We start from the raw sequence: 12,438 nt of genomic DNA, 5'->3' as shown, positions 1-12,438 counted from the left end.
TGTGGACTTTGAGTCACCAGGCCAAGGACAGCACAGACCATAACACGTGATCACAACATGTTTCCGAGATTCCAATCAATGTTTTCAGCAAATGTGCCTTATCAGTAGTACTTGCTCTGTGTCCGGCACAAGAGGGAACTACATAGAGAAGCTTGCCTTGAACGTTTTCCTAATATGGGACTCCTGTCAAGGGCACATGCGTTCTGGGGGTGGCGTCAGTTTTGAGGTCTGCACAGATGAGACATCTGCAAAGAAGCTGGGCTGGTGACTGGTCACTAGGAAGCAGGGGTTGGGACAGTGTGCCAGGTAGGAGGTTAGGTCCTGTGAGGCCATGTTTGCCTCTGTTGTTAGGAGAACAAGCCAGGGCGAGATTGCTAGACGGATGTGAGAAACTCATGGTCAAGAGCTCCGTTGCCCTGCTCATAGCCAGCAGACCCAGAGCTGTGAACCCAGAGCCGAGCCGCCCAGCAGATGCACAAACAGGGTCAACTGAAATCAGTCAGATCTAGCCTGTTACAGCACAACTGCCCTGCAGACCTGCAGACAAACGATCAGTGATAAACAGCTATTGGTTTTAAGCCGCTAATTTTTGAGATGCTTTGTTAGACAACAGTAGCAAAATAATAACCTGAATTACATAACCAGAGCAGTGAGAAGGTGATTACTGATACTTATCTCAAAAGGAACACTATTAACAAAATATTTTAATAAAATGAAATTTATATGGCCTGTTTTGGAAGGAATGATCACATTTTTCTTGATGCTTAATGGAATCAACATAAGACAACGACTCTTGTTATGATATTAACGCCTCTCTACCAATCTACTATGTTTACATAAGAAGTGGACATCAAGACAGACAGAGTTAACTCACAGCCCTTCTGCAATGCACTCAAGTGAAAGGACATTTCCTCGTAATTCCTCTTTGCGGCTTGCATTGCCTTCTGGAGTTAAAAATGTTGGTGGCCTCTCTCTATGTGATTTAGCTGCAAACAAGAAAATCAATATGCATTCAGAGTTATGAACACGGATTTCTAGAAGCCCAGTTCACTGTCTAAGAATCTAATCCCTTTGCAAATCCATTTAGCATTTGATTGTGAAATTTGGTAAATAGACACACTCTTTGCCTTGCAAATAGCCATCACTCACTCAGCCGGAAGCAGAAAGTATTTTGGTTGCACCACAAGCACTAATAATAAGAACTTTTTTCCTCTTGTACATTTCCCTAATTTGGGTTAGGGTCCTATGAATTTCTGGTGAGTTGGCAAATTTTCAAAATGTGGACATAGAGAGGAAAATCATGCTATCAAACTATCCATCTCTTAAGATGAGTGCAAACGTCAAATGGAAAATGAGCTGTCTGGAAGATAAGATGATGGAAGGGGGATTTTGCTTTACCCTAGGGACAACATTATAGTCAATTCCGTTGACCAATCGTGAAGATAAATCGTGATGGACAGCTAACATATCAAAACTGCAAAGTTTATGGAAAACAAAACAAAACACAACTAGAAAGTGACTGCAGAGGTATGGCAAATCGTGTGCCATAAATTAAGGGTGGACTTAAAGCAACTGAAATGGGTTTCCTCGACAAAAACGTAAAGAAGGGCTCAAGTCAGAAATCTCAGGAAGATACCTACAGACTACCTTCATGTTTTATGTAGTCCTTGCCTAAATGTGGCCTTATCTCCTGATGGCCTCTCAGAAAAACTTAAAGTCGAAATCATACCGTCTTGAGGTTCTAAGAGCCCTTTACAGTGTTCAACACTTTAATGTATTATCTACTTGATGCTCATAAAAACTGAAAAGGTAACATATGAATTCTTCTCATTTCTCAGAAGACTGAACACCAGAGAAGGTATTACTGGAGATAAATTAGAGTTTTCCTTAGATTTTACCGCTCTGAAATCACTTTGGGAATGATTTTGAGACCCATATCTTTCAGGAGGATTTTAACATAAAATAAAATAAGGTAAGATAAAATAAAATAAAATAAAATAAGGCAGGAGTTGTGATCTGTTTACTCTGGTCATTGATAGTACCTTAATGTTTTTTACTTCATATCTCAAAGGTAAAAAATTAATACAGCAGAAATTCTGCCTTATAGATAATTAAGAGGACCCCATATCCAGAACCCATAATTTTCAGGTATAGACTCTATATCTGAGAGCCATATTTCCGTTAAGGAAATCAAATTCTTTTCTTTTTAAAAGAATGAAGTTAAATCCTCTATTTTTAAAAAGATTACTTCCACTGAAGACAGTCACTCGATTTTAAACAAAACTAAGAGAAATACTATTGCTAATTATATGACGTTGATAAGGTCATGTGAAAACAGATGGAAATACGATGATTTACTATCAAAATCCACTTCATATTAATTGCAAAAAGTTTACTAAGACTTTGACGTTAGTATTTTAGCAGGTTAACGCACCTTGCCAACTCTTATTTAATTCATGAGAAAAGCTTATGAGCCAGACAAAAAAATGAAAAATGTAATTCTGAACATACACGAAAGATTTTTTTCCAAATCTTGTAGAATGGTTCTTTACATGAAAACAGTTATAGTAACTTTCATTATTATACATACAACATGGAACACGTTTTAGTGACATGTTTGAAAGCTCAGAGCTAAACTTCATATGAAACATACATTGATTTTAGTGGTATTAAGCATGGAACTAGGAATTTCATAAAGAAATAAGGTTAAACAGCCATGGAGGTGAAGTTAGTGAACTAAATTCTACAATGAAGGAGACATATTAGTTACAATCACCATAACTCACCACCATAAAACTCAGTGTCACTCAAATTAGCAGCTATAGTGTCATTCAATTCATCCACTGAAATAAACAGAATATTATGAAGAATGCAAAAAGTAGGGGGCAGGGGATTGTAAAAAAAAGTATTGGGCAACAAAAGCAAACATATATACCTATGCTGACCGAGTACCATCCCTACCAAGTAAAAACAGTGCTTTACATTGTATAGAACTATTTCATTAATTCACTCAGCCACCCCCCAACCAGTAACATGTGAATATATAACTGAAGCAGCAGGACTCCCAATTAAAGGCATCGTGGAGCATAAAGCACTCACAAATGCTCAGAACACTAAGGAGATTCAGGAAGTTACCATGGCAACAGTAATGGTATGACAGCAAAAACTGTAAAATACAGTATTTAAGGTAGGCAAGCTCCTTATAATATTGATACATATGCCAACGCTTTAGCGACTATTCACAGGTACTTTCCTGATCAGTGAACCTGTTTACTTCAAAGCTAGTAGGATTTAGTAATTCATACATTTGCACACATTTGTAAACATCGTGGCAAGAGAGTTTCTGGAAACTGAACTCTTACCTGAAATCACCTTCACAGAAATAGGTTGCTTCTGCTGTATGGTTTGAGTGTGATTAAATCGTGCGTAACAGATGTAGTCTTCCCGGGTATCCTCTGGGAGCACATTGGAAAAATAAAGGTCTCCATTCAGACCCTGGGAAACTCTCTCACTCTGTGGAAGTCTTTGAAAGGCTGGAGAAAGGTGGAGAGACATCTAGATCATTCCATCACAAAGTAGCCACTTGCCAAATTAGTGAGATAAATGTATCTACTAATAACTAGTTCTGTGAACTTCACTTGAATGTTTTTTTTTCTCTATAAAGATCTTTGAGTAAAAGCAAATAACTGTAAAAAAAAAAAAAAAAAAGACACATGTATTAAAACTCCAATTGTACCTGCCAGACCCTCATTTCTCTGGAGTCGGGGTAGAGGTGAGATTAGAGTTGTCCAGTGAAGGGTTTCATGAAGCAAGCAGAAACCAAAAAATGTTTTAAAGGAAGAGTTTGCATGACTTTTCCTAACGTTTAAGTTAATCCCTAATTGTTAATCACAGATACACACGTATCTCAGAAAGTGCATTACGGAAGCTTGTAAGGGTGTTAACACGGGTTGCATCTACTGCAGTACATACACAGACAGACACCTTATACTGTGACAGCACCTAACTGTGATGAACTAGGGCCTGGGCAAGGTGTCAGGTGGACCCGGTTCCCTGCCCTGAGCTTGGGATTTAACTGGAGAATCAGGCAGCAAACAGGCAATTAACAACAGGGTGTAATGCTGCAGACGTGCCGCTCAGAGGCCCCCCACACCCAACCTCCCTCACCTCCTCTACTTTTTCTTTTCTGTGTTACCTATCACCTTCTAACAGACAATGTACTTTACCTGTCATGTATATGGCTTATAGCCCGTCTCCCCGCACTAGAATTTAAGTTCCAGAAGGACGGAGACCATCATCTGCTTTGTCTACTGTTGTAGCCCTAAAAATGCACCTGGCCCCTCACAGAAGCTCCAAAATGAAATGAATAACCATCAGCATTCTGACTTTCCAGTTTCACATTTAACAACTGACTTCTCCTCAGGCCCAAGGAACAGTCTAGCCTCAGGCGTGGAGGGGGGATTTTCTAAGGCGATGAGGAACTCAAGGAGATGGGACCAATGATCTATGTGTGAACTGACACTTGGCTAGCTAGCAGGACTCAGGAAGCATCTGACTCAGTTCACTGGGAGAGCTCTTCAGCTCTGAATTGAGAGAACCAGGAAAAATTGTACCTCCTAGTTGCCTGGGGCCAGGTGTCATGTCTCCCAGAGGATTTCTCGAGTCTGAGTCAAGCAGATATGCTCCTACAGCAGCAGGCGCCTTATCTAAAATGTCATGAAATGCAAAAACATGGGGAAAAGCCTGCCGCTCCCTTGGGCAGGAAAAGGTAGGGAAATGTGGAGCCAGACCTTGAAAGGATGCTGGTTAGCCATGTTAGTCAAGTTCTAGGTCAAGATGGGGGTTTGGTTGGTGGTTGTAAATTCATGGTTTGAAGCCATTAACCAGGGAAAGGGTTGTTTTAAAAAATAACTCCGAAAAATAATGTACATTTATTTCATGAATACAAAGAGCTACAGATAGGGACACATTTATTCTCTTCCATTTCTCCTGCTGTATTTTATTATGGACCGGTGTTGGGAGATCAAATGAAAGGGAATGCCATTTTATGAGGATGGTGGCACTTCGCCCAAGGAGTTCCTTGGCATTACATTGGGGACAAAAATGTATGCAGATAGGAATACCGTGATAAGGTCATCTTGCCAGAAGAATGCTACACAGATCTGAATTTTTTCTCATATCCAGATGAAATTTCACTTGAAAGGTCCAGATGCTTTGCCTACAGCCTAAAATGTATGTAAATGACATGGCCAGCAGCGCAATGTGAAAAAGATAAGTTACATATTTAGATGATTCTGAGACTCTACATGTCTATGCCTCTCTATTAAGTGGAAAAGTCATCAATTCTGAGTAAGAACCAATAACCAAATACTGGGTCTCATTTTGGCAGTACATTTGGATACTGTTATCCTCGACCACATAACCCACTCATTTCCATTTGATTTGTTACTTATTCTTTCAAAATCTGTAAAAGCTGTTACGTGATCATAGGAAAAATATCTTCGCCCATTTATTCATTTATATATTGATTTTCCATTTCTTTGTGATACTTTCTCTGAGTGCTTTGATACAGAACAGTCAAAACTGGAAATGAAATGTGAGAGCTGAACTTTATCTTCAGTAATGTGCACAGCTGGTGATTTCAAAGGAAGTCATGTCACTGAGAACAGAATGTATTCCCTCCACATATTTTGCAACCATTCCCACCATTCTACCCAAAGGACCCTTGTCAAGGTCAACAGTGACCACCGTGTTGCCAAATGTAATACTCATTTCTCACTCAGATTGGAAATTGATCTCTCAGCAGTATTTGAACCGGCTGATATTCTGTCTTCCTGACACTTTTTCTTCCCCTCGTCCCGGGGACACCCTCTCTTTTTGTTTTCTTCTTACCTAAGTGACTGCTTCTTCTCATCTACTTTCCTTTGCTCCCTAAGTTCCTGGCCCCTGGAGGCTCCTGGTCTCAGTCCCCAGGCTTTGCTCTTCACCACCTGCACTCCCTCCCTTCGTCCTCCCCTCCAGTCCCCGGCTCTACAGAGCATCTCTACAGCACTAACATTCACACATTGTCAGCAAGAGCCCTGAATCTTCCTTGGATTCATGTAGCTGTAGCTCTGATTCCTGCTGGAGACCTCCACAAGGATGCCTCACAAGCCTCTCACATCCCAAACCCTGGTTCCTAGTCTCCCGGCAGAACCTCCACAAGGATGCCTCACAAGCCTCTCATCCCAAACCCTGGTTCCTAGTCTCCCGGCAGAACCTCCACAAGGATGCGTCACAAGCCTCTCACATCCCAAACCCTGGTTCCTGGTCTCCAACGTAACATGCTAAGGGGAGGTGTGGAAGGATGGGAGAGCAGAGCAACAAACAATTCCCTAAGGACAGGGATGGGGTGAACAGATGTTAAACTGCCTAATGAATGACTTCAATTCTCTGTGCCTCGGTTTCCTCATCTAAAAAGTGGTAAGAGTCTAGGCTTCCCTGGTGGCACAGTGGTTGAGAGTCCACCTGCCGATGCAGGGGACACGAGTTCGTGCCCCGGTCCGGGAAGATCCCACATGCCACGGAGCGGCTGGGCCCGTGAGCCATGGCCGCTGAGCCTGCGCTTCCAGAGCCTGTGCTCCGCAACGGGAGAGGCCGCAACAGTGAGAGGCCCGCGTACCGCAAAAAAAAAAAAAAAAAAAAAAAAAGTGGTAAGAGTCATCCGAGATGCTTCCTGGGACTGCTGTAGAAAATGGATGAGATAACTTACGTAAAGTCTTTAGCAAAGGGACAGGCACTTAGTAAATGCCCAATCAATATTAGCTGTTGTTACTACTATATATAAAATAGATAATCAATAAGCATCTACTGTATGGTGCAGGGAACTGTGCTCAATACTCTGTAATGACCTATATGGGAAAAGAATCTGAAAAAGAATGGATATATGTATGTGTATAACTGATTCACTTTGCTGTACACCTGAAACTAACACAGCACTGTGAATCAACTGTACCCCAATATAAAGTAAAAAATTAAATTAAAAGAAAATTAGCTGTTGTTGGGGATAAAAGAACGAAACTGAAAGAAGAGACATAACACATCCTGAACAGCTTGATTTCCTTCCCTTGATGGGCTTCTGGTGTTTCAGGAAATGGCCATTCCATTTTACTAGTTGTTCAGTCTTAGACTTTGGGGTTACCTTTGATTAGACTTTGGGGTTACCTTTGATTCCTCTCTCTCATGCCTCCACCCTGACCCCAATAAATCCTGGAGGATCTACCTTCAAATTATATCTGGAATCTGACCATTTCTTCCTTCCTCCCTCCCTGCCTCCCTTCCTTCCTTTCTTTTTTTTTTTTCGGCCTCGTGGCAAGTGGGATCTTAGTTCCCTGACCAGAGGTCAAACTCACGCCCCCTGCGTTGGAAGCGTGCAATCTTAACCACTGGACCACCAGGGAAGTCCCTGGAATCTGACCATTTCTTACTTACTTGACTGCCACTACCCAAGTCCAAGTCCCCGTCAACTCTTGCCCAGATCACAGCACTGGGCTCCTAACAGAACGCCCTTCTCTCCCTTTCGTCCTCTCTGTTCTCCACACATGAACCAAAGTGAGGTTCTTACTATTTGTTTTGATTCAGGTGAAGCCACTCCTTCAATGTCTCCCTACTTCACTGAAAGCAAAAGCCAAAGCCCTTCACCCCGGAGCTCCTGGACTTTCTTGACCTTTTCTCTCACTGTCGCCCTTGGGTCAGTCAGCCCGAGCACACTGGCCGCCCTGCTGATTTTACACACGCCAGGGATGCTCCTGCCCTTGGGGCTTAAACTGGTTTTTCTCTTTCCACCCAGATATTTAAGGGCCTGCTTCTCTTTCACTCCTGTAAGTTTCTGCTCAAAACTCTGCTTATTTTTCTTCACAGCACTTACTGCCAACTGACACATATTTTCTAAATGCATTTATTCTCTGCTTCCTTCTCTCCCCGCTTTTATTCCCATTGCATAGAATATAAATTCAGTGACAGCAGGACCTTTGTTTGGTTTATTTAGAGAGGTGCCTGGTACACAGTAGGTGCTCAATAAAATAAAGTGACTGAATGAAAGGATATGTGATTTATTTTCCTGAGAATCTCTAAGACATTTTATAAACATCTTATGAATCACAAGAGGTAATAATTGATTGGGACAGCCAATAATCATAAGACTCTTGAAGAAAGAAAGTTCTTATTTTTAAAACTTACAGTTATCCATCCAGAATATTATAGGTGGTGGTAACCCAACTGGGGGTCTGCAGGGCAGTACCAAAGACTGGCCATTTCTAAGTGTTATTCGTTCAAGTTTTTCTTTGGTCCACAACGGTGACCCTAATGAAATAAAACAATAACTTCTAAGTTATTTTTGCATTGGAAAATAAAAAGAGCACTAGAAAGAAATATAAACCAAACTTTTGGAGAAATAGTAACTCGAAATTTATATACATTAACGACAAAAAAAATTTTTAATACAGTGTTAAAAAATGACATTAGTAGTATAAATTCTGAGTCAGCAATTCCATGTCTAAGAATTTATATTAAATAAATCCTTAAGAAGATACAAACTAATTTTTCTACAAGCGTGCCCTTCATGAAAGAATGAAAAACATTTCTATGGCAAAAGATTTGTTAAACAAATAACTGTACGTATACACCTTTGAATATCATACAGTGTTAGACATTGTATACTTATTTATAAGATTAATATAAAATATACATGATATCTAGATAAGGCAGAAACGGTTACAAAATAGTCTTTCAGGATGAGCTTGTTTTCGACATGTACATACATATCTGCCTAGGTAAAAATAGAAAGAATAGTAATTTCCTTGAATGAAAGGATTTGTGAGTAATTCTGAACTTTCTTTTTTGTTCATTAGTAATTGATTTATTCTATAATGCACACATATTATACACATAATAAACGTTTTAAAAAATGACAAGAACTTCAAATGGTTGCTGTTCTTTAAATACATGCTCTTGGGTTGTTGAGAGCATGTGGGTACTGACTATTGCAAAAAGAGCCAAAATAATATCAAGATAGTGAGGTCACCCTATTTCCAGTGAAATTTTGAAATAAAAATGTTTAAAGAAATACATGCATCCCAATGTTCATAGCAGCATTATTTACAATAGCCAAGACATAGAAACAACAACCTAAGTGTCCATCGGGCAGATGCATGGATAAAGAAGATGTGGTACATACATACAATGGAAAACATTACCCAGCCATAAAAAAGAATGAAATTTTGCCATTTGCAGCAACATGGATGGACTTGGAGGGCATATGATAAGTGAAATAAGTCTCTGTACAGAGAAAGACAAATACTGTACGATATCACTTATATGTGGAACCTAAAAAATACAACAAACTAGTGAATATAACAAAAAAGAAGCAGACTCACAGATACCAGTAGTTACCAGTGGGGAGAGGGATAGGGGGAGGGGCAGTATAGGGGTAGGGAGTTACGAACTACAAACTCTTATGTATAAAATAAGCTACAAGGATAGGCCCCAGTGTGGCTTCCGTGCCATCCATCTCGCGGTTGCTGCCGTAGGAGACCTTGGCGGTGGCCCAGGCCACACATGCCCACAGGCCCCCACTTGTCTCCTGTGGCAGCCTCCGTGCAGTCACCCAGGCCCAGCCAGCTGCCGGGGCTCTCAGTCTGCCCGTTCTCTAGTCACCGCTTACTTCGGGGTCCAGCAGATGCCGGAGACAAGGGAGACCTCGTGGAGGACATCGCAGGGGCCGCTAGCTGCCTCATGAGCCCACTGGGTCTTCAGAGACTCTCCGGAGAAGCTGTGTGGCTGACAGGATCTTGGTGCTCCAGCAGGGTGTCAGGCCTGTGCCTCTGAGGTGGGAGAGCCGAGTTCAGGACATTAGTCCACCAGAGACTTCCCGGCTCCACGTAATATCAAATGGCGAAAGCTCTCCCGGAGCTCTCCATCTCAACACCAACACCCAGCTTCACTCAACAACTGGCAAGCTACAGTGCTGGACACCCTATGCCAAACAACTAGCAAGACCGGAATACAACCCCACCCATTAGGAGAGAGGCTGCCTAAAATCATAAGGTCACAGACACCCTAAAACACACCACTGGATGCAGTCGTGCCCGACAGAAAGACAATATCCAGCCTCATCCACCAGAACACCGGCACTAGTCCCCTCCACCAGGAAGCCCACACAACCCACTGAACCAACCTTAGCCACTGGGGGCAGACACCAAAAACAACAGAAACTACGAACCTGCAGCCCGTGAAAAGGAGACCCCAAATACACTAAGTTAAGCAAAATGAGAAGACAGAAACACACAGCAGATGAAGAAGCAAGATAGAAACCAACCAGACCAAACAAATGAAGAGGAAATAGGCAGTCAACCTGAAAAAGAATTCAGAGTAATGACAGTAAAGATGATCCAAAATCTTGGAAACAGAATAGAGAAAATACAAGAAATGTTTAACGAGGACCTACAAAAACTAAAGAGCAACAAACAATGATGAACAACACAATAAATGAAATTAAAAATTCTCTAGATGGGTTCAATAGCAGAAAAACTGAGGCAGAAGAACGGATAAGTGACCTGCAAGATAAAATAGTGGAAATAACCACTGCAGAGCAAAATAAAGAGAAAAGAATGATAAGAATTGAGGACAGTCTTAGAGCCCTCTGGGACAACATTAAACCCAGCAACATTCGAATTATAGGGGTCCAAGAAGAAGAAGAGAAAAAGAAAGGGACTGAGAAAATATTTGAAGAGATTAAAGTTGAAAACTTCCCTAATATGGGAAAGGAAATAGCCATTCAAGTCTAGGAAGTGCAGAGTCCCATACAGGATAAATCCAAGAAGAAACACGCCAAGGCACATGTTAATCAAACTCTCAAAAATTAAATACAAAGAAAAAATATTAAAAGCAGCAAGGGAAAAACAACTAATAACATACAAGGGAAGCCCGATAAGGTTAACAGCTGATCTTCAGCAGAAACTCTTTAAGCCAGAAGGGAGTGGCAAGACATATTTAAAGTGATGGAAGGGAAAAAACTACAACCAAGATTACCCTACCCAGCAAGGATCTCATTCAGATTCGATGGAGAAATTAAAACCTTTACAGACAAGCAAAAGCTGAGAGAATTCAGCACCACCAAACCAGCTTTACAACAAATGCTAAAGGAACTTCTCTAGGCAGGAAAAACAAGAGAAGGAAGAGACCTACAATAACAAACCCCAAACAATTAACAAAATGGTAATAGGAACATACATATCGATAATTACCTTAAATGTAAATGGATTAAATGCTCCAACCAAAAGACAGAGACTAGCTGAATGGATACAAAAACAAGACCCACATATATGCTGTCTACAAGAGACCCACTTCAGACCTAGGGACACATACAGACTGAAAGTGAGGGGATGGAAAAAGATATTCCAGGCAAATGGAAATCAAAAGGAAGCTGGAGCAGCAATTCTTGTATCAGACAAACTAGACTTAAAAATAAAGACTATTACAAGAGACAAAGAATGACACTACATAATGATCATGGGATCAATCCAAGAAGATGCAACAATTGTAAATATTTATGTACCCAACAAAGGAGCACCTCAATACATAAGGGAAATGCTAACAGCCATAAAAGGGGAAATGGACAGTAATACAATCACAGTAGGGGACTTTAACAACCCACTTTCACCTTGGACAGATCATCCAAAATGAAAATAAAGAAGGAAACACAAGCTTTAAATGATACATTAAACAAGATGGACTTAATGGATATTTATAGGACATTCCATCCAAAAACAACAGAATGCACTTTCTTCTCAAGTGGTCATGGAACATTCTCCAGGATAGATCATATCTTAAGTCACAAATCAAGTCTTGGTAAATTTAAGAAAATTGAAATCATACCAACTACCTTTTTTGACCACAATGCTATGAGACTAGATATCAACTACAGGAAAAAAAAATCTGTAAAAAATACGAACACATGGAGGCTAAACAATACACTGCTTAATAACCAAGAGATCACTGAAGAAATCAAAGAGGAAATCGAAAAATACCCAGAAACAAATGACAATGAAAACATGACAACCCAAAATCTATGGGATGCAGCAAACGCAGTTCTAAGTGGGAAGTTTATAGCAATACAATCCTACCTCAAGAAACAAGAAGCATCTCAAATAAACAACCTAACCTTACACCTAAAGCAATTAGAGAAAGAAGAACAAAAATACCCCGAAGTTAGCAGAAGGAAAGAAATCATAAAGGTCAGATCAAAAATAAATGAAAAAGAAATGAAGGAAATGATAGCAAAGATCAATAAAACTAAAAGCTGGTTGTTTGAGAAGATAAACAAAATTGATAAACCATTAGCCAGACTCATCAAGAAAAAAAGGGAGAAGACTCAAATCAATAGAATTAGAAATGAAAAAG

At 40.5% G+C, this 12,438-nt stretch overlaps 1 protein-coding gene across 24 annotated transcripts in view; it reads right to left on the bottom strand.

The window, feature by feature from the left end:
- The window catches only part of NRCAM (neuronal cell adhesion molecule), a 91,390-nt gene that overhangs the window by 67,786 nt on the left and 11,166 nt on the right, over positions 1–12,438 (bottom strand). For 13 of the 24 annotated variants that reach the window (XM_065884427.1, XM_065884428.1, XM_065884430.1 and 10 more), the window contains 4 exons: positions 8,218–8,340; positions 3,363–3,533; positions 2,787–2,843; positions 875–986 (listed from right to left, as the gene is read on the bottom strand). In XM_065884427.1, the coding sequence (XP_065740499.1) occupies positions 875–986; positions 2,787–2,843; positions 3,363–3,533; positions 8,218–8,340 (463 nt within the window). The remainder of the gene's footprint in view (positions 1–874; positions 987–2,786; positions 2,844–3,362; positions 3,534–8,217; positions 8,341–12,438) is intronic. The other 11 variants (XM_065884433.1, XM_065884425.1, XM_065884441.1 and 8 more) reach the window with 2 other exon arrangements.

This window comes from Phocoena phocoena, chromosome 9 (assembly GCF_963924675.1).
Source record: "Phocoena phocoena chromosome 9, mPhoPho1.1, whole genome shotgun sequence".
Taxonomy (NCBI): domain Eukaryota; kingdom Metazoa; phylum Chordata; class Mammalia; order Artiodactyla; family Phocoenidae; genus Phocoena; species Phocoena phocoena.
This window is presented reverse-complemented; position numbering and strand designations above follow the sequence as displayed.